At 37.9% G+C, this 27184-nt stretch overlaps 1 protein-coding gene across 1 annotated transcript; it reads left to right on the forward strand.

The window, feature by feature from the left end:
- Positions 1-135: 135 nt before the first annotated feature.
- Positions 136-26534, forward strand: LOC123684135 (eukaryotic translation initiation factor 5B). Its single transcript, XM_045623278.1, has 14 exons — positions 136-352; positions 417-491; positions 717-1471; positions 1597-1965; positions 2050-2229; positions 2339-2511; positions 2574-2792; positions 3424-3896; positions 4711-4924; positions 4980-5243; positions 17440-17516; positions 17810-18113; positions 19517-19678; positions 26117-26534. The coding sequence occupies exons 1-14, from the start codon at positions 306-308 to the stop codon at positions 26222-26224; spliced, it is 3420 nt and encodes a 1139-aa protein (XP_045479234.1). The 5' UTR covers positions 136-305; the 3' UTR covers positions 26225-26534.
- Positions 26535-27184: the final 650 nt, after the last annotated feature.

The following is a 27184-nucleotide window of genomic DNA, read 5'->3' on the forward strand; positions in this document are numbered from 1 at the left end:
ATCAGCAGGAACAAAGAAATAGATCTGAATCATTTAATTCAGAAATTCCAAAAAAGTTAGGTTTCAGATTGAAATTCAATGGTCTTGGCAAAAAGAGGAAGATAATTGATCAAATGATCCCCAAAGTACCGAAGTTAATGTCAAATAAAATAGTGCAAATGTAAAAGGGATTCTTTCCTTTTGAAAAGCATGTCATGTCAGTGTATTTGCTGAGTGAAATTTATATTAAGGATTATTCTACAACATATGTTAACTCAAATATTCAAAGCTTGGAATAGTGATCGCAAATATCTGAAAAATATAAAATGGGTAAAGCGAAAAAAGGTCGCAAAGGAGGAAAAGGAGACATAAGGTAAGTCAACAATATGCTAGGTTAATGGGGAAGTTTAATATGTATTGTTTATTTATATTTTAAGTGATTCCGATGAAGAGACCCAGACAACTACAGTAGAGACTACTGAAAAAATTGCTCCTAAGAAAAAAGCCGAAAAGTAAGTTGCTTTCAAATTCAATTTTAGGTTAGGGTGCACGTCTGTACACTTTTTTGAATTTAATGCTTGGGGAAACTGCATGAAAGTCAGAATATTGAGTGTATATCTTCATTTCATAGGAAGCTGATACATTGAAAATAATGATCCAATACTCAATATTCAACTTGAACTCTGTATTATTTGTTACCATATTTTTTCATTGACAAGTATGTATATTTCTTATAGAGTTGCTAAGGATTCAACTGAAAAAAGCAATGGTGATTCTAAAAAGGAGAAAAAGACCAAATTGAAAAAAACAAAGAGTAAAGACTCAGATTCTGATGAAGAGGAAGTTTTGGTCTCTAAAGTTCAAAAATCTTTCGCTCTTCTTGGTGTAGAAGATGATGGATCTGACGATAATATCAATGATGCTGATAGTGACATTGAAAAAGAAGTGAAACAAAAGTCAAAATCAACTAAGGATGGTGAAAAGTCCAAGGAACAAGGGGGCAAAAAAGGAAAAAAAGCTAAAAGGAAAAAGGAAGATAGTGATGAAGAGATTGAAAGAGCTCTGGCAGAAATAGCAAGAGAAAATGCTGGCATAAAAGAAGATGCTAAAGATTCTGCTGCTCAATCAAATGACATGGTTGAAAATCTAGAATCTTCTGATAATAAGAAATTAAAGAAAAAGAAAAAAGATAAACAACCAAATGAGGAACCTGTAGAAAGTAAAGAAAACGAAAAGGACGTGGCTGATGAAAACTCAACAGGTGCCAAATCTGCAGCTCAAAAGAAAAAAGAAAAGAAAGAAAAGCAAAAGAAAACTGCAAAAAAACCTAGTGGGGATACTGCAGAAGGAGCGGCTGTTGAAGTAAGTCAAGTTCCTGAAACTAAAGAAGTAGCAGCAGATGCAGAAGCTGAACAGGAAAATGATAAAGATTCTAAAAAAAAAAAGAAAAAGGGAGCCAAGGACGAGAAAGAAGCTAAAGATGCCAAGAAAGGTAAGAAAAATAATTTTTTTATAGTCCTAGTTATTGGAACTACGTTTATAAGGCTTTATTTGCCTTAAAAGTCATATTTTGAATTTCTTCCATATGAAGATTATACTGGTAATTTTTCCTTATAGGCCCCGGAAAAAAGGCTTTGGCTGCTATGCAAGAGGCTTTGCAAAAAATTAAAGAAGAGGAAGATCGCCTTAAACGCGAAGAGGAGGAAAGGATAAAGAGAGAAGAAGAAGCAGAGAAAGCTAGACTTGAAGCTCTGAGATTAGAACAAGAGAGGAAAGAAAGGAAGAAGCAAAAAGAGAAAGAACGTAAAGAAAGATTAAAAGCTGAAGGAAAGTTACTGACTGCTAAGCAGAAAGCTGATCGGGCTAGAGCCCAGGCTCTAATTGATAGTTTGAAAGCACAAGGTGTGGAGCTTCCAGATGTTGGTACCAAGAAACCTAGGCCAGGGACCAGAGTTAAACCTACCAAACAGAAACCACAACCTAAAGGTGAGCAAATTTAATTCTGTAAATGTATTCAACAAAAAATAATTTGTTGAAATCTCGATAGTAACTCTTTGTGATTTTTTTTAGAAGAAAAGCCTCAAGAGGAACCTGAAAAAGAGGAGGAAGCAGCAGCTCCAGTTCAGGTAGAGATTGTTGAAACAACTCCGGAAGTTGTTGAACCACAAGTAGAGTCGGAAGATGATGTGAAAGATGCTTGGGATGCATCATCTGAAGAGGAAGAAGATAATTCTGACGAATTACCTGCAGGTATGAAAAATTCATAGATTAAAAAAATGCAAAAAGCAATCCCTAATAGATTTTGATTATGATAAATTCAAACTTTACTTTGTAATTGATAAATCAATGTTTATTCAAGAGTCCAAAAAGGAAAATCCAAAATCATCTGAAGAAAAGAACAAAGGTGACGAGGAAGAAGACAGTAGTTCAGAAGAAACAGAAACTGAAGATTCTGAATCAGAAGATGAGGAAGATGAGGATGATCGAACTCCAGCGCAGAAGGCTAGAGATAAGGCTCTAGAAAGAATAAAGGTAATTTTTTTCATCATATTTCCAGAAATTTATAGAATTTATAATTTTTTTTTCAATTTTAGCTGAGAAAAGAAGCAGCCGAAAAGAATAGAAGTCTTGACAATTTAAGGGCAGCTATTGTTTGTGTGTTAGGTCATGTAGATACTGGTAAAACTAAAATTTTGGACAAACTGAGAAGAACAAATGTGCAAGACGGAGAAGCTGGTGGTATCACTCAACAAATTGGTGCAACGAATGTACCAATAGACGCTATCAAAGAAAATATAAGAATAGTTAAAGGGGTATGTACCCTATATACTGAGTTATATACCAATATTTTGCAATAGAAATATCACTAAGTGATATCAATGGAAAAATCCATTAATTTCGATAAAAGTTCGGTGAATTGCAGAAAATAATGTATAATACTCGTACAGAAGGCCCATTTTAACTCGAGGAAGAATGTTAATGCCATCTACACTTGTATTATAAATACATTTAAGTGAGCAAGTTGTCTTCGAAGGTTACCTTAAAATTGACATTTGGCATTTTACTTCTTTGAAGGTGACCTTAAAATTGACATTTGGCATTTTCCTTTTTTGAAGGTGACCTTTAAATTGACATTTCGCATTTTACTTCTTTGAAGGTGACCTTTAAATTGACATCTGGCATTTTACTTGAAGAAGCTAGAAAATATGCAAATTACAGTGTAAAAAGTTTCAAACCTATAATTCAACAAATAAAATTTTAGAAGAGAGGAAACTTTATGAATGCACAATATATAGTGTGTGGCATTTGAAGCTATGTCCAATAATTAGAAAATGAATCAAATATTAAAATGATGGCCATATTGAAGATCAAATCTTTTCAAATGTCACACTCTGTGTAAAACAAGGAATAAGCACTGATAATTATCATACCCTTCATTTTCAGGCTAACGAAATGACTCTCAAAATACCTGGTCTGCTCATTATCGACACGCCCGGTCACGAATCTTTCAGCAATCTCAGAAATCGGGGATCTTCTCTCTGTGATATAGCCATCTTGGTTGTAGACATTATGCACGGTCTCGAACCTCAAACGATAGAGTCCATCAACATCCTGAAGAAGAGGAAAACGCCTTTCATTGTAGCACTGAATAAAATCGATAGGCTGTACGATTGGAACACCATGAATAGAAAGGACATTAGGGATATTTTGAAGGCGCAGGCGCAGAACACACAAAACGAATTCGAGACCCGTACTAAAGATGTTATCGTGCAGTTCGCTCAGCAAGGTTTGAACGCTGCTCTTTTCTACGAGAATCCAGACTCACGAAGCTACGTTTCTTTGGTGCCTACCAGTGCCATAACTGGAGAAGGAATGGGAAATTTGTTAGCCCTCATAGTGGAATACTGTCAAACTAGGTGAGTTATTAGGTTAGGGGCCCAACGCATTTCTTTTTTTTTCTATATTATAATAAAAAAAATTGAAAAGTACTGACGTGAAGTCAGGAGGTTTTGTATGTTTGTTTGAATTAGTTTCTCTAATTTTGTGTCAAATCTGTACATTTTGCCTTAGTTTTTAGAACAAAAGCTTGAGGGAATATCTCAATTTCACACAGATTTCATTATTCTATGTTGGTACTGGAAACTCTCCTGTAATAGATTTATCTGCTATCTGTCTCATTTGTGATACAGAAAACAGTGTCGCCAACCAAAATTTATCAATGTACAAGTCACAAAACGATATTTATGGAAATATATCATTAATTTTGATGAAAATTCAGTGAGTTAGAGAAAATAATGCATAATACTAGTACTGAAGGCTCATTTCAACTCTTGGAAGAATGTTAATGCCATCTACACTTGTATTATAAATATATTTAAGTAAGCAAGTTGTCTTTGACATTTGGCATTTTACTTCTTTGAAGGTGACTTTAAAATTGGCATTTGGCATTTCACTTCTTTGAAGGTGACCTTAAAATTGACATTTGGCTTTTTACTTGATGAAGCTAGAAAATATGCAAATTATTACACTTGTTTATTAAAAACTCGCACTTTGCGACGTGTTTTCGAATTTTGGATTTTTGAATTTGTGGAAGACAATGAATGTCTTTTGGAATTGTATTATAAATAACTATTTCTGTCGGGAATGTTTCATTCTACGCAATTGGGTCATTTAATTTCATACTTTCTTTCATTATTCAGTTACTCATGTAGTTTTGATTTTTTAATTTAGACTTCCTCAGCGATTAATGTACTCAGACGAATTACAAGCCACAGTATTGGAAGTGAAAGCGATATCAGGACTGGGAACCACGATTGACGTGATTTTAGTGAACGGTACTCTCCGGGAAGGAGATACAATGTTAATTGCTGGTACCGATGGGCCAATTGTTACGCAAATCAGAAGTTTGCTGATGCCCCAACCCATGAAAGAATTGCGTGTTAAGGTACTTTCACACAGCATAAACGGTTTCTAGGTTGTAAACACAAATTTATTTGCAGAATGCATATATCGAATATCGCGAAATCAAAGCAGCACAAGGAGTGAAGATAGCTGCTAAGGAATTGGAGAAGGCTATCGCAGGTCTGAATCTCTTCATTGCCAACAAGCCGGATGAGGTGGATATTCTGAAAGAAGAAGTAGCCAAAGAACTCAAATCGGCTCTATCCAATATTAAGCTACAGGAGAGAGGTGTTTATGTGCAGGCATCCACCTTAGGATCTTTGGAAGCCCTTTTGGACTTTTTAAGGACCAGTAAGATACCGGTGAGTCGATTTAGCACATTTATTGCTGAGTTCTCTTACAGTGACTTAAAAAAGCACAGTGGTAACAATACGTTCAAATTGAGCCTAAAACTGGCGAATGGGGCGGGGCTTAATCATAGAACTTAAGAATACGATTAACTGAACTGACACACGTCAAAATCAAAATTATTGGGCCTGATAGTATTTGATTGTATATAGAACAAATTAATTCAACTGAAGAATACTACAGTGGCTTAATAAAATGAGCCTTACATTTTGAATAAATCCGAAAAATTAGGTAAATGGAGGATGTGAACAAAAATCCAGCATATCTAATATGAGACCACTCGTGTTGCCAATGTGGTTTATTAAGTCACTGTAAGTTCTCTTACAGTGATTTTTAATATCTTCTTATCTCAACTATTTCAATGAAATTTTTACATTTTCTTGAAATAAAATATACCAACTAATTAGAGTTTTTCAAAAAACAATATATAAATTTTCGTGTATTTCAATTTGAAAATTCAGAATATCAATGAATTTTTACAAAATGAGAAAGCTATAAATGACGGCTTGGTTTGAGGTTGTTTTTTTAGAAAAATTGGTTATTCCATGTGAAAAACCTAGTGTGAAAGGTAGTGTACAGGGTGGGCAAATTTCGATGTTTTAGCACTACAATTTTCAAATCAGAGGAGATGGACAAAATTTGATACCCCATTCTCGTTCTCTTTTTGTGAGAATCTAACAAGAGTAGTATTAATTTCTGATCACCTTCTTTTGTTTTCGAGTTATAAGCGAAAATTGGAAAAATGGCGATATCGAAAAAAATCATATCTCCGCTAATGCTGATGATAAAGCTCTGAAATTAAAACATTATACGGGCACTTTTTCTAGTAGAATCCAGTGGCGTGCTAGTTTTTTTCACATGGTTTTCAATTACGAAGTTATGACTCAAAGTTATGTTTTTTCGAATGGGAGCACTAGATTTCTGTGCCATTTTTTGGTAGCAAAAATTTTGTAGAAATTAGTAAAAAGCATATAAATAATCAGATTGACGGAAGGACACTGCTCTTGTTATAGGAAGATCAATTTCTCTGTGCTCATCAACAGTTGAAACCATAGAAATATTGAGACTCTCAGATGAAAAAGGTTTTTGACCATTTTCTATTGTTTATATTGATACAAACCATACCATGTATATTTTTGAAATCAGGAAAAATTAAACTTTCAAAAAATGGCACAGATAACTAGTGTTCCCATTTGAAAAAACATAACTTTGGGTCACAGCTTCGTAATTAAAAACTATGTTGAAAATACTAGCACGCCACTGAATTCTACGTAAAAAAGTGCCTGTAATGTTTTAATTTCAGAGCACTATCATCAGTATAAGCGGAGATATGAATGTTTTTCGATATCGCCATTTTTCCAATTTTCGCTTATAACTCGAAAACGAAAGAAGGTGGCCAAAAATGAATACTACTCTCGTTAGTTTCTCAGAAAAAGAGAACGAGAATGGGGTATCAGATTTTGTCTATCTCCTCTGGTTTAAAAGTTGTAGTGCTAAAACATCGAAAGTTGCCCACCCTGTACACCCTTTTGACATTGAAATATTCCTGAAAATTATAATTATTTCATCTTATTCTTTGCGACGAATTCCCATTAAGTAAACACCGAATCCCTTGAAAAAAAAGTAATCCGATATTCCCGCTAGATCCCTGTTGAAGGGGGGTAGCTTCACCCCCTGCCCGATCCGATAACGCCCACTACACCTTCGGGAGAGACTCATTCACAACAACCGTCCCTGTGCGCACGCCCGCCAGCATCGATTTCGCCGCCCCCGACGTCCCACGTACAGAGTCCGTTTGATGATATCCCGACGATGTAGCGGCGGCAAACATGAATGGAATTAGGGGTGCTCTAGAGGGGGGGAGGGAGTAAAGTATTAATAAATGTATCGGGCGGCTTCCCAAAGTGGAATTGACGTCGTTTTAGCGTCTGAAAATGGGGAAAAAACGAAATTTCTGACCGTTTTAGAGGGTGAAGATTGCGTCAAAGGTTAGGTTAATGTCTTACAGGGTGTATCAAATTCGATGCTCATTGAGATAATCTCTGGAACTATAATAAGACTTAGAGAAACATTTTTCAAGAACTCTCGATCTCTTTTTTCGAAATAATAAGGTATCAGAAAGCTGATCATATTAGGCCGATTGAAAGGTCCCTGGTCTCATGTACAGATGGCGGTGCTAGTATTAAATCCATACGATTTTTAGTTAGTACCAACCTTCAAACGATACGTGTCAAAATTTGATAGCAGTCCGACCATTAGTTTGTGAGATATTGCGTTGTGAGTATAGCTACTGTTATTCGAAAAAAGGTTGAAAAAAAAATTCGTGTTGCTTTATGAAGGAAAAAAATACAATTGAAGCAAAATCTTGGCTTGTTGAAGAATTTCCGAGGTCTGCACCAGGAAAATCGACCATCATTGATTGGTATGCCAAGTTTAAACGTGGTTAAATGAGCACTGAAGAAGGCGAACGCAGTGGACGCCTAAAAGATGCTCTCACCGACGAAAAGATCAAAAAAGTTCACTAAATAATATTGCATGACCGTAAAGTGAAGTTAATCGAGATAGCAGACATTGTGGAGATATCATCTGAACATGTACATCATATCTTCACGAATATTTGTACATGAGAAAGCTGTGTGCAAAATGGGCGCCGCGCGAGCTCACAATCGATCAAAAGCAAGAACGTGTTCATGCTTCTGAGCAGTGTTTGAAGCTGTTTAAGTGCAATAAACCTGAATTTTTGCGTCGATATGTGACAATGGATGAAACATGGCTCCATAATTTCACTCCTGAGTCCAATCCACAGTCAGCTGTGTGGACTGCGCTCGATGAACCGAATCCAAACCTAGGAAAAACACAGCAGTCAGCTGGCAATGTTATGGCTTCAGTAGTCTGAGATGCGCAAGGTATAATATTCATTGAATGGCTCCAAAAGGGCCAGACCATCAACAGCGATTATTATATAGCGTTATTGGATCGTTTAAAGGTTGAAATCGATAAAAAACAGCCCCATTTGAAGAAAAAAAGGTACTGTTTCATCAAGACAATGCGCCGTGTCACAAATCAATAAAAACAATGGCAAAATTGCATGAATTGGTTCTGCATCCACCGTATTCGCCAGATCTGGTCCCCAGCGACTTTTTCCTGTTCTCAGACCTCAAAAAAATGCCCGCTGGCAAGAAATTTAGCGCCAATGAAGAAGTAATCGCCGAAACTGAGGCCTATTTTGAAGCGAATGAGAAATCGTACTAGAAAAATGGTATCGAAAAGTTGGAAGATCGCTATAAACGCTGTATCGCCCTCGAAGGCAACTATGTTGAATAATAAAAACGAATTTTGCCAAAAAATGTGTTTTACTATGGTAGACCGGGGACTTTTCAATTGGCCTGTTAAAACATATGTATTTTGAATATTTTATTAATTAGATACATAATTTTCTTGTAATACGACATACGACTTACTTATTTTCCAAATCGCGGCCCTCTATGCTCATCCCGTCAGAAACAAAATAAAAGCACCGGATCCGAATCATTATATCGCTAACGAAACTTCCAATATCAATCCCTCACCACATCCTGAAGCAACAGAAATAATAAAAAAGCCCAGAGATCCAAGCAGATACCCCACTTCGAAGACGAATCTGCTCCCAAATTAAAAAAAAAAAAATTATCTTTTATAACGATCTAAAATTCAGGTAGGGCCCAAACAGCTGGTCCAGGGATCTGTAATTACGGTGAAGATTCTCAATGAGATAAACACCAGTAGCCATGTCACTACGGCCGAATGAAAGAGGAAGGCTGAGGAGGAGAGGCAGAGAAGAAGAAGAAGAGGGGCTATAAATAATGAAAAAAAACGATATGTTAAATATTAATCCTCTGGGGCCTGTAAGCATCCGATGAGATGGCCATTTCGGTAGGTAATTAATATTGATCCGGATCCAGCTTCGTTGGACGAAGAGGACTTCGAGAGAGGAATTGGTGAAATGGCTCGATGAGAGGCTATAGATGACAACATTGAAGAATCCAAGAGCTAACGGTCTTAGAGAATAATCTCAGAGTGATGAACATAGATTGAGTGAGCATATGTCATTTTCAGTAAGCCAATTTTGTCCCCAACATGAACTATCAAATTTGACATAAGGTGCGCGGAAATGGAAACATATCAGTGATACGATATTTCACTCAATTCGCGAGTTTCTCCACAAAGAACGCACTTCTTATGTCCCATAGTGAATCAACGTTTCATATTAACTCAAAATATATTGAAATGAATACCTAAATATATTAGAAATTCTGAAAACAAACTTCAAGCGCGCCAAACGGAGTGAAACAACCTATGACACTAGGAGAGCAAAAGTTGTCAAACCTTGGATTTCAGCAGGTTGATACAGAAAATGATAAAATTCTGCTTATTATAAATTCGACAATTAGGAAAAATATCAGATTCCAAATATTCAAATTTGCATATTCAATCGGGAATCACTAAAATAAATATATTTCATTCAATATAATATACATTCATAATGACATAGTAAAATTGATGATTTGAAGATATCTCACAATTCGACAACCTAACCTAACCATGTTGGAGACATGTAAAAATTGCTTATACTCACTCTATCTATGTTTATTACTCTATGAGAATAATATATGCTTAAGGGGAAAAAAAAGTAAATTTTTGACGTTAAGTCAGGAGCTTCTGAGCGTTCATTGGATACCACATAAAGGTTTTCCAATGGGAATATCTCTAATGGTAACTTGGGAGATCCACATTTTATGAAATAGTCAAAATGACCTCACTCTTGGACTATTAGAAATAGAACTTTGTAGTGAAAAATATGCTATTTCATTTGATTGAATCACTACGATAGTTTTCTACTATCATGAAATTTATTAGTAGGTAGTTAGTTTGTACCTACATTGAGTAGGTATGCCAGACCTTATTTTTTGAGTGATCAAAGCTGGTACCTCCTTGTAAAAATGCAACTATTATAGAATTCAGTTATTGATTTGAATTTTAAGAATAACATTGGATTCTTAAACAAGAAAGACCAGGTGTTTATGTACCTCCTACGCCATATTTTAAGCTATATGTGCTTTGTTGCCTTGAAAGGCATATAATTATTATAATTGATGCTTAGACCACGCTCTTATTTTACTTTTCTGTTGGAATATTAATTTTTGCTTGTATTATATGTAACGAATTTTCCAATAGGAATGACAATTTAAATATTTATTTCGATATTTTAGTATCGAAATGAGTCTATTACAGTACTAAAAAAGTGTTGTAATGAACTCATTACAGCATTGTTTTCAGTTATATTTTTCGTTTTGTGGTTGTCTACACTGACTTCCGATCCTATCAACATTCAACACACGTCAATTGTCAATATAATTTGGATGTAATAGTGAAATGATTTGCAACTTTATTCGCAATTCTTTATTATGGTGGTGTGAATCGATTTCGTCAGACATAATTCACGAATTTAATGCGTAATTATAAATTAATACAGAATTCGAAACGTACGATTCAAATTCTTTAATCTGTCAATTTTCGTTACAGTCACACCAACTGCCAAGATACAATACAAAAGTCCCTAGGACGTATAATCTGATTTTTTCATTGAATTTTGACAATATTTCTCAAAACTTAACTGAAATAGAGAAAATATCGTCTAATACTCGTTGCAGAAGGCAAGTCCAACACTCATGCGTTCGAAAACTCGCTCCTTTGTCGCTCCTTTTCGACTTTTGCATTCGTGTTGGAATAGGAGCCCATTCTGCAACTTGTTTCAAAATATTAAATATCAACTTATTTAATATGCCTTGTTAAGCGAGAGAACAACAATAACAATAATAATTATTATGGAAGCACTTGATAGAGGTGATAGCATGATGCGAGTAAGAGTAAGCATAGAGTTGAAACAGAGAAATTCTTCTTTTTCCTGTGTAAGCCTTAACAATTTTCAAATGAGCATTTTGATTTTGATGGAACAATTCAACAGTTTCGAAACGTTATTGAAACGTGTATCTCTCCATGATGAAAGGAGTCGCCAAACGGCATTTCCCCAGTTTAGGGAAAACTCCCCGGACCCGGCAACGTCGCCCGGGTACCCCGCGGCGGGGGACGTTATCGGTACTGCCCACGGTGAAGAAAACACCCGGTACTACCATCCTCCTCGACTCGTGTAGCATCTGGCAACCGATCGGGCCGAAATTTCGTAGGCCCCCCCCGTCTCGCCGCCAACCCCCTCGGACATCAGCCGAATTTTACGGCCCCGTCGTCTGCGCGTCCGTCGACTTCCTCCACCGGAAGCTGGTGGGTGTTGGCGATTAATTCCGAGAAAACCGGTCGTCGTCGACTACGTCTTGCCGAGCCCGAACAATCTCGCCGGTAGGAGACCGACTTGACCGCCTCTGCCCGCGTCGGAGCATCGGGATATTGGCGTGGAGTTAGGATCGAGGGTACTAAAGGGTGTTTTTTTAGGAGCTATAGAACTTTGAATTGCAATAAAACAACGATGGATTATTCGATTGACATGAATTTTATTTATCCGCAAGATAATCTTGTGGCATTACATTTTAAATATGATTTCTGGCATATGACCGCCACGGCTGGCTCGGATGTAGTCCAATCTGGACGTCCAATTTTCGATGACTTTTTCCAACATTTGTGGCCGTATATCGGCAATAACACGGCGAATGTTGTCTTCCAAATGGTCAAGGGTTTGTGGCTTATCCGCATAGACCAATGACTTTACATAGCCCCACAGAAAGTAGTCTAGCGGTGTTAAATCACAAGATCTTGGAGGCCAATTCACAGGTCCAAAACGTGAAATTAGGCGGTCACCAAACGTGTCTTTCAATAAATCGATTGAGGCACGAGCTGTGTGACATGTTGCGCCGTCTTGTTGGAACCACAGCTCCTGGACATCATGGTTGTTCAATTCAGGAATGAAAAAGTTAGTAATCGTGGCTCTATACCGATCACCATTGACTGTAACGTTCTGGCCATCATCGTCTTTGAAGAAGTACGGACCAATGATTCCACCAGCCCATAAAGCGCACCAAACAGTCAGTTTTTCTGGATGTAACGGTGTTTCGACATACACTTGAGGATTAGCTTCACTCCAAATGCGGCAGTTTTGTTTGTTGACGTAGCCATTCAACCAGAAGTGCGCTTCATCGCTAAACAAAATAAAATGGACGTAGTGCGCGATACGTATTCCGCACAGAACCATTATTTTCGAAATAAAATTGCACTATTTGCAAGAGTTGTTCAGGCGTGAGTCTATTCATGATGAATTGCCAAACCAAACTGAGAATAAATCACTTGACAGCTGTTAAATCGGTTATAAAGTTATATACCTCGAAAAAAACACCCTATAGTTCATATTGGGGACAGAATTTGCTTACTGGAAATGACATAAATGCTGCCTATCTATATGTTTATTACTCTACCATGTGGTGGTGTTCCCTCTTAAGATCTAAGGTCAAAAGTTGAAAAACTCATTTTTTGCGCATTTTTTGGAAATAGCTTGTTTATATATTTACTGCAGAAGATGAAGTTTCTATCCGGGTATCTCAAATTCCGAGATTGGTACTTGCTTTTTATTAAGATGATTGGACTATTTACCTTGAACATTCTTTCCAGGTCTGCAAATTGTAGAACCCTTATAATAAATATTGTTTCGTAACACCATCACTCCTTTATTCTTCAACATTTTCATCTCACAACCTAGACTTCCTCCCATGAACCCACCCTTGAAGAAACCAGAAACGTGGTGCGGTCCCCCTTTTGACAGCTACGTTGTTTCCGCTAGCGGATACGCCAGAGGAACGTGCCATTCTGCGAAAGATGCACGTGATAGCGAGGGTCACGTGTCGCCTCCCCGTAATGGCCGGTTCACACTGGACGTGTCTCGTAGTCGACGGAAATGTCAAAATTCGAAACCTCCGACGACCTCCTCTGTTGACAGCGCTTGGGTTTCTTCCTATCGTTCTGGGAATCGCTCATTGCTATGTGGGAAGTGTTCGGGGACGTCTTTCGGTGATGGTTTTGTCGATATTACTAAAATGGGAGACGCTATGCGGTATTTCTCTCGGATACCCTCCCCCTAGATTCAGTTTTACTTCACGAACTAAAAATTCCACGTTCAAAATTCAATGGACTAGTTTAGTGATGTTGATAATACTATATTGGACACGATAGATTTAAAATATAGAGCAAAACTGATAAATCAGTGAAAAAATTTTGAAAATCCATCAATAAATGACTGAGAAATAGATTATTTAAATTTACGTATTTTAGCGCGGAACGTCTTTGGTCTCCGACTCGTCTGTGACGTCACGCCACTTGCCTGTGATCGCTACACCATAAACTACGTTTAAATACTTAGCTGCGCCAAGGCTCTCGCGCCGTTTGTAGTTGTACAGTGTAATTTTAACTCGAGTTTTGTTTTTATGTCACCATAATGGAAGAAGGCTTCGTGAAAGGACAAAGTTATTTTTACTCAATAACTTATTCCAAACCAACTAACACCTTAGTATTTTTATTATCAGAAATAGACAGCTAGTACTGATAGGTACTTACATCAAAATGATCTTCACACACATATGAAGTAGTTTTAGGTCCAATTAAGTCACGCCTCATTAATTTGCACCACTTCTTCCTTTGATTCATGTCATTTGGTACATGAAAAAACAATTTATTGGGGTTTTTAATTGTCGTGCTTGCACACATAGGCACAATACAATATTTGTAGGATTTTTTTTTTATTTCAGCCATCGTGTAACGAACAAAACACGACACGAACGGCACAAGTGATTGTACACCAATGAATTCGTAAGCACTCTGCGAATACCAGTCGCCACGTGTAAGTGGCGTGACGTCACACACTAGACTATGAAATTATTCTTCCAAGCGCAACTTCAAAGTCCCATAACTTTTTCATTTCTAGAGATATTTCAATGATTCTTCCACATTTTGTTTCATTTTACTTAAATTTTTAGAATTGATCCTTAACAAAAAAATGAAAACTAGTCCATTTGTGGGAGGAATAAAAAGAAAACTGTTTTAAAAGGCCAAAAAAGTTATCCTTCTAACCTATTGCCGAGCGCATATACTGGCATCAGTTGCAGCGTCCTGCAGGAATAAAATATACTCGTTTTTCATTTCAATATCAAAATATCCCAAAAGACGTTTCCGCTTCTTCAGAGTGTTGTAAATCCGTAGAAGTACCAGCACAGAATGTCGCAATACGCTCTATTAGTGATGACGTCACACACCGCCATTTTAGTTCTCCTGTCAGTGTTCGGAATCCAAACAAACAAATTGTCATTCAAATTAGTTCGTTGTCGTCGAATAAATTGGCTTATTTTGATGAATAAGATTATTTAAGGAAGGATTTTACTATTAATTCATAGACAGAAGGCACGAGATTAATGCCAGTAAGTTCGAACTTGAAGTTCAACTAATAAACACGGCTTTATACAAAATCTGGGGAATGATACAGGATTCAAACTTACTGGTATTAACCTCGTTCCTTCAGTCTATCAACTAATACTGAAATCGTTCCTCAAATACTCTTATTTATGAAAATAAGCCAATTCCTTCAACGACATCGTATTAATTTGATTGACAAATTGTTTGTTTGGATTCCGAACACTGACAGGAGAACCAAAAATGGCGGTGTGTGACGTCACACTAATAAAGCGTATTTGTAAGGCTTCCGAATTCAGGAAGACGCTTGATTGCACAGGGTCATCCTAAATCCATTGAAATGGCCGGGATATCCCCATGATTTTCTGCGTTTGGGATTATCGTAATGAACCCATGTTTCGTCTCCAGTCACAATGCGATGCAGAAATCCCGTCCGTCTTAGCCTTGCAAGAAGCTGTTCACAAGCAAACTAACGCCGTTCAACATCTCTCGGCTTCAACTCGTACTGCATCCAATTTCCTTGTTTCTGAATCATTCCCATGACTTCCAAGTGTTTTGAAATGGCTTGTTGCGTCACTCCCGATGAACCTGCCAATTCTTGTTGCGTTTGACACGAGTCTTATTTATTTTTTATTTATTTATGATAAATAGGAATACATACAGGATAATCCCAGAAACCCAATAACCTCAGTTTACATGTCATAAAAAAAATACAATATAGGTAATAAAATCAAATATCAATCATTCGAAATTCAACATCAAGAACTCAAGAAGATCAAGTCACAATTAATTCACTAATTCATGAGAGAATTCATGAGAGCTCCTTTTCTCTTTTGAGCGTCGAGAATTTACATTGGATTCGGGTATTTCAAATTCCGAGTTTAACTACTGAGTTGACTAGATTAAAAGAAATTTTACTATAACGAAAAAGTGATTTCCAAGGTTGAAAAACCCTATTCCGAAATTAAATACGAATCTTTCTAGGGAGAAGGTATTGATGAGTTAGAGAAGCCACTTTTGACGAAAAAAGTCGAAATTTTAAGAACAAACTTTACTGGCTGGGCCCCTAACTTATTGAGCGAAGTTGACTATCAGTATCAGAATGGATTACGAACCTTTCTTTCTAGGTTCGTTGCCACGCATTTTTCGATTGCTCATAGGCTTCAAGGTACCTCCAAGTGCTCCACGAACCGCACTTGTATGCTATACGTATGCCCCCTCATATCCTAAATTTAACCGATGCGTGGCCAAGATGTGAAAAAGATTAATTAATTGAGCCGCCGTACAATAACTCAAAATGGAGGACGGAAGATGATGACGTCTGTCACATATTCGTGTTCCTGTTTGACAAACATTCATGACTTTCTTAGACGCAATAACAACACGTCTCGACTTCCTGTCAATATTTCCTGCATTCTAAAATTGGATGAATTATATAATTGGTTGTCGGGCATGTAAAAATTACGGTTAAAAATAATGTTTCTGTCATAAGCGTTTGCCTAAAAGAGATTTAATGCCATCTTGAGAGACCTCGGTGTGTAGGACTAAATTTAGGTGGTACTGAATTTGTACGTCACGTTCTCGCGGGCCCTTATTTATGCCTTCTTGTAATTTGATAACGGATGCGTTAGTTACAATATATTCGCTACTCGCGTTTCTTTCTTTTATCGCCAATGGAAAATTTCTGGAATCGTTGGAAACTGTTTCGTAACAGCTGATTTTCATCACTTCAAATTCTGCAATTATGATTGTTAACCATTTAACAAAAAATGAGCAACGTCACTGGATAAAATTTTTAGATAGAATTGTTCATAATCTTGAAGTTGTTCAAGGGCAAAATCAGAAAATGAACAACGTTTATAATGCAATTGCTTTAGTTCTTGAATCAATTGAATTTTGAAAAGGTGTAAACCTCAGAGTAATAAACATTGATAGAGGAAGCATATGTCATTTTCAGTAAGCAAATTATGTCACCAACATGACCTATCAAATTTGACATGAAGCGCGCTGAAATGAAAACATACCAGTGATACGATAATTCACTTAATTCGAGAGTTTTTCCACAAATAACGCACTTCTTATGTCCCATAGTGAATCAAGGTTTCTTATTAACTCAAAATATATTGAAATAAATACTTTAATATATCAGAAATTCAGAAAACAAACTTCCAGCGCGCCAAACGACGTGAAACAACCGATGACACTAGGAGAGCAAAAGTTGCCAAACCTTAGATATCAGCAGGTGGATACAGAAAATAATAAATATTCTGCTTATTATCAATTCGACAATTAGGAAAAATATCGGATTCTAAATATTCAAATTTGCATATTTAATCGGGAATCACTCAAATAAATATATTTCATTCAATACAATACATTCATAATGATACAGTAAAATTGTGGATTTGAAAATATACCACAATCCGACAACGTAAACTAACCATGTTGGGGACATGAAAAATTGCTACCTCTATCTATGTTTATTACTCTATGGTGTTAACCCAAATCTTTTTTCGAAATTCTTCATGTTGATGTTGGAACCAATCTTCAACAGATGTCTTTTTAAAGAATTATTCATAAGCGAAAACTTCTCCTTAGGCAACGTTAGTTTTTTATGGTAGTCATTTATTGTTTGACAAAATTCTCGTGCAAGACTTAATTGATTTGTAGTTGCTGTTTTTCATTATTTACTTTTTTTATTTGTTTCAGTATTCTGGAATAAGAATCGGTCCTGTAGTTAAAAGGGACATCATGAAGGCGTCTATAATGTTGGAACACGATAGCCAGTAAGTATTTTTTGTCTTCTATTTCATCCGACTACACTACTGTGTAGTGCCGAGTAGAGCAGTGTCAGCCGACTTAACGAAACAGCTGCTAGGGGGGGGGACAACCGAAGCATCACAGGCTTCTGATTGGCCATGACCACGTCAATTCAGCTTAACTTGTCCAATAGGCTATGCGTATGCTTAATTGTTGTTACATGTGCCTCCAGCAGCTGATCGGACCATAGAGTACTGACACTTCTCTATCAGAAGAGTTCTATCAGAGACACTCATCCACCAATACTCGACTTTTGCAGGTACGCAACCATCCTGGCCTTCGACGTCAAGATTGAGAAGGACGCTCAAGAATTGGCCGATAGTTTGGGCGTCAAGGTGTTCCAAGCCGACATCATTTACCATCTTTTCGACAAGTTCATGGCCTACAGGGAGGAACTGAAGGCTAGGAAACGGGAAGAATTCAAACACGTGGCTGTGTTCCCTTGTAAATTGAGGATTTTACCGCAGTTCGTCTTCAACTCTAGGGATCCGATAGTATGTGGCGTGATCGTCGAGGCTGGCGTCGTCAGAGAGGGCACTCCGATATGTGTGCCTACCAAAGAGGTGAGTCAAGAAGGTTGGAACGTTAGAATCGCGACAATGCAGAGTATTCTGTTCTGCCCACCTTATTGCTGTGTTAAAAGTTTGACTCAGCCGAAATGTTGCAGTCACTTTCTTCAAATTCGTTGCACTCTCCCAGATTAGTATATTCATTCATCATCTATGTCTTGTGAAGTTTGAAGAAGAGAAATGGTTTTGTTATTTGTAGTAATCAATGTCTTATTCCAACATTTTTCAATAACCTGGGGACTTGTTCCATGCTGAAGCTAAATTCATCATTCCGTCCTTCAGTGAGACTTTATTAAGATCGAATACTACCGGATCATTTTTTTGATAGCACTGAAGAGGTTCATATAATTAAGTGTTATGAGCCTGGATACAAATTGATCTTTTGTTCTTAACCCTACCTATTCATACAATCCTAGGGAGGCTGTCGATGCTGTTAACGAAACCGACGACATCCTCAGGAGCTTTGGCTATTACTTTGTGAGTATCCAGAACTGATTTTCCCATGTGAGTGGTTCTTAGGCCAGTCAGTCCTAAGCATTTACACACTATGTGTTCGGCTGTTTTTACCTCCTTTTTTCAGAGTCTGCAGAACTTATCTTCCGACTCACCCAAACGGTACAAAAGGATTTGCATCGACAGTGTCCTGTCAGTAGTCTCACCATTACTCAAAGCTCAGCTCGTGGTAGCTTCAAGAGCTTCCTGGTATAGGTTGGTGAAAGGACCACAAATTTCTCTGTCTGAGCAAGTCCCGGAGTATTCCTTCAGAAGGTTTTCCTATTGTCTCTCTCCCTATTTATGGACCGCTGTCTTGTATTAGTATTTCCCAAGCCCATAGAAGGTCTCAGGACCAACAGGTGTCAACCTTGATGCCTTTTTGCAAGTTCATGGGCTTCTTCATTTCCTTCAATACCACAATGCCTCGCTACCCATAGTAGAGTTACTTTATTCCCTCTAATCAGTTGCTTTATGGTATTACGGCTCTCCCTTGTCAGTAGAGACCTCTGGCTTTAGCAATAGACAACAACGGTTGTATGAGAGTTCTAACATTTGGTGGACCCATAAACTTCACAAAAATATTTCAATTACTGGTTTTCAATTCCTCAGCAGATGGATGGGATGGCACATTGCTTCAAAGAAACAACGCTTTTCTCAGGAAGATTTTGAATTCTCAGAAAGTTTCTCACATCTGGAACAAACCATTAGAAAATCAATTTCTAAAATTTGTGCCCGTTTTCATCCATGTGTTTCTACTGTTTCTTTATGAAGAGGGATTGTTGTTACTTGTTACTACATATTATTTACAATAATTTCTGAGCTATGAAAGGCGCTGACAAGCTCCTGACCCCAGTTAACTTTTATGTTATCGGCAGCGTAAAAACTAACTTTTTTTTTTGCAGTTCCTTGAAGTGGGTATAGTGACTAGCGTTGAGATTAATCACAAGCCCGTTGAAAATGCCAGGAAGGGTATGGAAGTGTGCATAAAGATCGAACCTATTCCTGGTGAATCCCCCAAGATGTTCGGCAGGCATTTCGACGAAAAAGATATGTTAGTTAGTAAGGTGAGTATCTTTTTCATTTTTGTCAATAACTCTCTTTCATTAACCAAGCATTGGCAAATAACAGAGGGTTGAGTTTTTCAATTGAAAAGGCATCTAGAAACTCATAAACATCATTGGAGGAATGTATTGGTATTAATAATGAACTAGTTTCCTTGAAATACAGGGTGGTTCAATATGGATGTCTTTCAATGGGATCTCCAGAACTCTATGGAACTATAGGTGAAATATGGATGGCATATTTTCGAGTTTTTTCTTCGAGAAATGAAGGATACTAAAAACCCTAGTCGATATTTCCTTTCAGTACGATGCTAAGTAGAAAAAAAGAGCACAATCCCAGCTCGAAAATGTGCCATTCATTTTTCTCTGAATGCTGCAGTTCAGAAGATCCCATCACCAGATATCGCATTCGAACCACCCTGTACGGTTCTTGGACTGCAGAGAGTCAAGTTTGCAGACACGACATTCCCGCAAATTCGTGTACAGACAAACGAGTCAACACATTGCGGGCCAAAGGAAGGTTCTAGTGACCTATTTGTTTTCGGCAAATCGATATCAAAGCCACTTGGTTGTTCTGTTAGTAGGAGAACTGGCGGTTCATTGCGACTAACAAATTTTTCACAAAGTTACAAAATTTCTAAATAATGCTTCAGTATCGGTCTGTTGAGAGGGAATACCACGACTTGGCTACTCAGTTCGAAACAAAATTAGAGATGTTTCTTCTTACAAATAAATCGCCGATTTATATGGGATTTTCCTTAAAGTAATAAACATAGATAGAGGAAGTATACGCAATTTTTACATGTCCCCAACATGGTTAGATTACGTTGCCGGATTGTGATATATTTTCAAACCCACAATTCCACTATAATATTATGAATGTATATTATATTGAATGAAATATATTTATTTGAGCGATTTCCTATTAAATATGCAAATTTGAATATTTGGAATCCGATATTTTTCCTAATTGTCGAATTTATAATAAGCAGAATATTTATCATTTTTTGTATCTACCTGCTGAAATTCAAGGTTTGGCAACTTTTGCTCTCCTAGTGTCATCGGTTGTTTCACGTCGTTTGGCGCGCTTGAAGTTTGTTTTCTGAATTTCTGATATATTTAGGTATTTATTTTGTAGGATTTCACGTATACCTACTTATGCGTTTCGTCCCTGGCACACACACCGGACTCATCAGTGTGACTTTGGTATAATTGTGTGTGCCGTGTCACAGACGCTTGGGGAATTTATTATTATCGGGAGCCGCCGGGATTCGAACCCGGGACCTTGTCGCATCTCGGTGCGTGAGTCTACCTCTTAACCTCTAGGCTACCGAATGCTGTGTATATAGTTGCTATGTGGAGCTTTATGACGAGCCGCCACATGACTCCCTCCCCAGTGACGGAGGAACGAAACTTATGCGTGTTACGAGGTCATCGGTGCAGCTGGGTGATTGCCGCCTAATCAGAGCTGCACCTCGCAGGCATCGTACGGACGGTGAATGCCGCCTATTCACGTCCGGCATACCGCGACAGACCAAGGAGCACGTATTGCACGTCATGGGAATGGGCGTCTAGAGTTTCGTTGGAAATTGCAGATATATGGGAGCTATGCATCAACCTTCTGCTTTCCAGGACACATCGTCAAGATGACCATTCCCATCACGTCGGGCTTGCATGCTGTGACGACGGAAACACGAGGCTCGGCGTGCCATCGGCTCTAGTGTCCGACGGACACCCCAGTAGCCGTAACGTTGAGCGGGGCAGTGAGTCGCCTCTGCGCTCCAACGCCGCAGTTTTCCGCCATCACGTCGGGGTCACCAATGTAGGATTTCACGTATACCTACTTATGCGTTTCGTCCCTGGCACACACACCGGACTCATCAGTGTGACTTTGGTATAATTGTGTGTGCCGTGTCACAGACGCTTGGGGAATTTATTATTATCGGGAGCCGCCGGGATTCGAACCCGGGACCTTGTCGCATCTCGGTGCGTGAGTCTACCTCTTAACCTCTAGGCTACCGAATGCTGTGTATATAGTTGCTATGTGGAGCTTTATGACGAGCCGCCACAATTTCAATATATTTTGAGTTGATATGATACGTTGGTTCACTAAGGGACATAAGAAGTGCGTTCTTTGTGGAGAAACTCGCGAATTGAGTGAAATATCGTATCGCTGTAATGTTTTCATGTCCGCGCGCTTCATGTCAAATTTGATAGTTCATGTTGGGGACAAAATTTGCTTACTGAAAACGACATATGCTCCCTCTATCTATAAATCAACTAATTTATATTGACTACAGTAAATTGACAATTCAAGGATATCGGGTGTGGTAGTCAAACTCTATAAGATCTATCTCATTTATTGTACCATCCTAACTTTCGGTCATCATTGTAATCATCTTCAGGGAGCTGAAATATACATTCAGTAAGACAAAAACAACAACAAGCATGACTTAAAACACTCACATCAATTCGAGATGTTGAGGTGTTAATAGTTAAAAATGCTTCAATGGTCTGATTATTAATCTGGAAACTACGATTTTTCATTCAGTATTATCTCTCAATAGTTATTTATGCAACAAGTGAATGTTTATTGCACTTGACGGAAATTGTCCGACGAGGCCGTTAGGCCGAGTTGGACAACACGTCGAGTGCAATAAACAATTTTTGCACGAGTTGCATACAACATTTTTTCTACGTTCATGCAAAAAACAAAAAATGTACAATATGTATCATGAGGTGTGGTCATAGTACACTCAGTTTGCTCTATGGAGGTAGACGGTTACAAATCGGATCAGTTTTGATTAAGGAGTTATACTCGGGAAGGCATTGTTTGTTTATCTCTGGCTGCTAACATTAATACAAAATAATATAAAATATGTAACTGTTTAAAACGTATTGCCAATCTCACAGCATATCTGATAAATATGTAGTGGGTTTGAACGTTTATGTTTGTCATGATGACAGCACGTTGAAGTAGAATGACAGATGAGTGCAATAAAAACTTTATTGCACTAGTGCAATAAAGAACTTCTTTTTCCACTAAATATAGTTCAATAAAGTTTTGCTTTTTGCATGAATGCAGAAAAAATTATTTCATAGGTCTTATAGAGTTTGAGTTCCACACCTGATATCCTTAAATTGTCCATCTATCTATGTTTATTACTCTGAGAATATTGACAACTGTTCCACAACTGTTGAGTATGCTGTTCTTCTTATTAAATGGCCAACTTTCATCTAAACATGTGACGCTTTGGATGACAGTTACGTTTGACATATGTCATTGAAACAGGGCTGGCAATTCGCGACATGAACAACCCAGTATCACGCCCGATCTTCCCGACCGGAATAAATTCCTACGGGACCCCCTTGCCCCCCAGCATCATCGGTATTCAGTCCTTATCGCATCCAACTCTGCAGTCTTTCGAAAAATCGACCTCTCTCTCGAAAACACCGCTAGGTTTTTCCGCCGCCAGACCTGTTCCCACGCCTGGCTCTCCTCGAATAATCAATGAAAACTGGGGTAGGGTAGGACGCGAGTGTAACCCCGTTTCATTCATCCAGTCGGCCGCCACGCGATTGGTCGACGCCGCCGTGACCGGCTTTTCCCGTCCAATCGGAATGTAGGACACGCTGTCCGACCTTTTCGACCTACGCTATATCCCTTTGATATGTTCCGAAGACAATATTTCGGGATCGCGTGGGAGTGGGAAAAAAAATAGCGGAAACATATTTGGGTGGAGAAATTATGGCAGTTGGAATTAGTGATTTTTATGGTCGATGGCGTGTGCAGGGAGTGGAAAGCGATATTACGGATTTTCGAACGTTTTGTCGATAGGTACTGAAAAAACAAATGGAAGGGCAGAAAATTGCGTCATCAACTTTCAAAATGTTTTTGAAGATGTTAATTTTTTTAAGCCCACTCGCACAAGGCCAAAATTCACATACATATTGTGTTTAAATGTAATACAAATTGCCAATCCTCTCTGGTAGTTGCAAGTTTCTGCCAGTAGACATCAAAGTTGTCTTAGTAGGAGAGCTACCGTTCCATTATTTAACTACCCATTGCCCATAAAGCTGAAAATTTTTCAAAACCTGCTTGCTTTAGATTATTGTTTAAGGAGATTATGTGAAAACCCCTCAGAGTGATAAACATAGATAGAGGAAGCCTTATGTCATTTTCAGTAAGCAAATTTTGTCCCCAACATGAACTATCAAATTTGACATGAAGCGCGCGGAAATGAAAATATATCAGTGATACGATATTTCACTCAATTCGCGAGTTTCTCCACAAAGAACGCACTTCTTATGTCTCAGAGTGAATCAACGTTTCATATTAACTCAAAATATATTGTATTAAATACCTAAATATATCAGAAATTCAGGAAACAAATTTCAAGCGCGCCAAACGACGTAAAACAACCGATGACAAGGAGAGCAAAAGTTGCCAAACCTTGGATTTCAGCAGGTAGATACAGAAAATAATAAATATTCTGCTCATTAAAAATTCGACAATTAGGAAAAATATCGGATTCCAAATATTCAAATTTGCATATTTAATCGGGAATTACTCAAATAAATATATTTCATTCAATATAATATACATTCATAACGATGTAGTAGAATTGTGGATTTGAAAATATATCACAATCCGACAACGTAATCTATCCATGTTGGGGACATGTGAAAATTGCGTATACTCCCTCTATCTATTTGGGTCATATATGAACATCCACGCCGATCGATGGCAAAACCCACAAAAAGGTTTCAAATATCCCCGCGCCCTTGGAGGGAACAGCAGCTCTCTGGAATACGACTATATTTATTCGATAATTTGCCAAGAAAGTCGCAAAAAAAAAAAAATCCGAAAGTTGTTTCGGAGTCTTAAAACTGGACAAGTGCAGCTTTGTTTCGTTGTGGCAGCGTCGTTAAAGCTTAGCGGCGCATCCGGTAGCGATAAAACGCGAAATATTGAATGGTCTATGCAGCGTTCAGACGGGATTAATGGCTGCCTTTTTTTTTTTTCGTTTTTTCTCTTGAGGTCAGTCTCGGCAGCCGGACCGTTGGAGTAGTCACATTCCTCCCGATTATTCGCAAGTAAAGGGTGTTTTTTTAGAGCTATAGAACTTTAAATTGCAATAAAACAACGATGGATCATTCGATTGACATGAATTTTATTTATCCGCAAGATAATCTTGTGGCATTACATTTTAAATATGATTTCTGGCATATGACCGCCACGGCTGGCTCGGATGTAGTCCAATCTGGACGTCCAATTTTCGATTACTTTTTCCAACATTTGTGGCCGTATATCGGCAATAACACGGCGAATGTTGTCTTCCAAATGGTCAAGGGTTTGTGGCTTATCCGCATAGACCAATGACTTTACATAGCCCCACAGAAAGTAGTCTAGCTGTGTTAAATCACAAGATCTTGGAGGCCAATTCACAGGTCCAAAACGTAAAATTAGGTGGTCACCAAACGTGTCTTTCAATAAATCGATTGTGGCATGAGCTGTGTGACATGTTGCGCCGTCTTGTTGGAACCACAGCTCCTGGACATCATGGTTGTTCAATTCAGGAATGAAAAAGTTAGTAATCGTGGCTCTATACCGATCACCATTGACTGTAACGTTCTGGCCATCATCGTGTTTGAAAAAGTACGGACCAATGATTCCACCAGCCCATAAAGCGCACCAAACAGTCAGTTTTTCTGGATGTAACGGTGTTTCGACATACACTTGAGGATTAGCTTCACTCCAAATGCGGCAGTTTTGTTTGTTGACGTAGCCATTCAACCAGAAGTGCGCTTCATCGCTAAACAAAATTCGCTTATGAAAATCGGGAAGAACGGCAATCTCATTTTGGGCCCATTCGACGAATCTACGCCTTACTTGATGATCGTTTGGCTTCAATTCTTGCACGAGTTGGATTTTGTAAGCACGCAAACCAAAATCCTTCCGCAAAATCTTCCATAAAGCGGATCCAATTTCTGTGCTCTATGGCGGATAGACTCATTCGGGTCTTCCTCAATGCTACGCTCTACAGCAGCAATAGCTTCTTCTGTACGGCGTCTCTGGGGATGCGAGTTATCAATAAGAGTAAACGTGGTGCGAAAACGTTCCATGGTTAATCGAATTAACTGATCTGATGGACGATTTTGTCGACGATATAATGGACGTAGTGCGCGATACGTATTCCGCACAGAACCATTATTTTCGAAATAAAATTGCACTATTTGCAAGCGTTGTTCAGGCGTAAGTCTATTCATGATGAATTGCCAAACCAAACTGAGAATAAATCACTTGACAGCTGTTAAATCGGTCGCCATCTTGAACAGTAATGCCAACTTAAAGTTATATACCTCGAAATAAGACACCCTTTACAATTGCCTAATCCTGGTCAGAAAATAATGGTTTTAACGAATGATTTTTTTTTCCAGATATCTCGTCAGTCAATCGACGCTTGTAAGGACTACTTCAGAGATGACCTGTTGAAGTCCGACTGGGCGTTGATGGTGGAACTCAAGAAAGTGTTCCAGATTCTTTAAACTTTGGATGTACTTGTATGTCTAGTGTCCCCCTAAACTGGAAACAGAACCCTCCCATTGTGAATATCGATGTATTCAAAAAGATGTTTTTTTCTCGTCCGAATCGAATTCTGTTTCGTTTCTTGCATTCAATTTAATGTTTTTATTTCGGATATGGACAGTGATTTGTTTTCGTCCCATTGAGTTGGTATGTGCAAATGCAATTTTAAGATGTTTAACATACTCTTGAATTTATTAAGCTCGAAAGAGTTGCAATTTATTTTTTATTGAAGAAATTATGAAGTATATTGATAATAAAAAATGAATTGATTTTATTTTGCTTTATTAGAACCCTTGATCCTATAGCCCATATGTTGGTCTAACTAACATGAATCTCTTTCCCAATATATAGTTATTATTAGAAAGTGGATTTTATGCAATATAAAAAGCATTGAAGTTCAAGGAAAATGTTCGAAATATCCATAAAAATGGTAAAAAAGTGAATCTTCTTCAACTGATATTAATATAAAATAATAAAGTTTATTGATTTCCAAATATATAAAAAATTAATATACTTATAGAAGAATATTAAATATACACAAATGGCATTATTTTCCAATAATAAGATAAGTAATTAAAGCCAATTGAAAAGTCCCCGGTCTGATGTACAGATGATTTTTAGTTAGTACCAACCTTCAAACGATACCTGTCAAAATTTGACAGCAGTCCGACCATTAGTTTGTGAGATATTGCGTTGTGAGTGTAGCTACTTTTGTTATAGATAGAAGATAGAAGAAAAATAATTTTGTGTGCTGATAGAATATTGCTTTTTGAAAGGAAAAAAACAGTTGAAGCAAAATCTTGGCTTGATGAAGAGTTTCCGGGGTCTGCACCAGGAAAATAAACCATCATTGATTGGTATGCTAAGTTTGAACGTGGTGAAATGGGCACCGAAGACATCGAACGCAGTGGACGCCAAAA

This window comes from Harmonia axyridis, chromosome 7, assembly GCF_914767665.1.
Source record: "Harmonia axyridis chromosome 7, icHarAxyr1.1, whole genome shotgun sequence".
NCBI lineage: Eukaryota > Metazoa > Arthropoda > Insecta > Coleoptera > Coccinellidae > Harmonia > Harmonia axyridis.

Excerpts from the sequence above, each read along its gene's own strand:
- LOC123684135 (XM_045623278.1), top strand. The coding sequence starts at position 306 with ATGGGTAAAGCGAAAAAAGGTCGCAAAGGAGGAAAAGGAGACATAAG. Across the intron at positions 1,472-1,596 it reads AGCTAAAGATGCCAAGAAAG|GCCCCGGAAAAAAGGCTTTG; the intron begins GTAAGAAAAATA and ends TTTTCCTTATAG. Across the intron at positions 2,230-2,338 it reads TTCTGACGAATTACCTGCAG|AGTCCAAAAAGGAAAATCCA; the intron begins GTATGAAAAATT and ends TGTTTATTCAAG.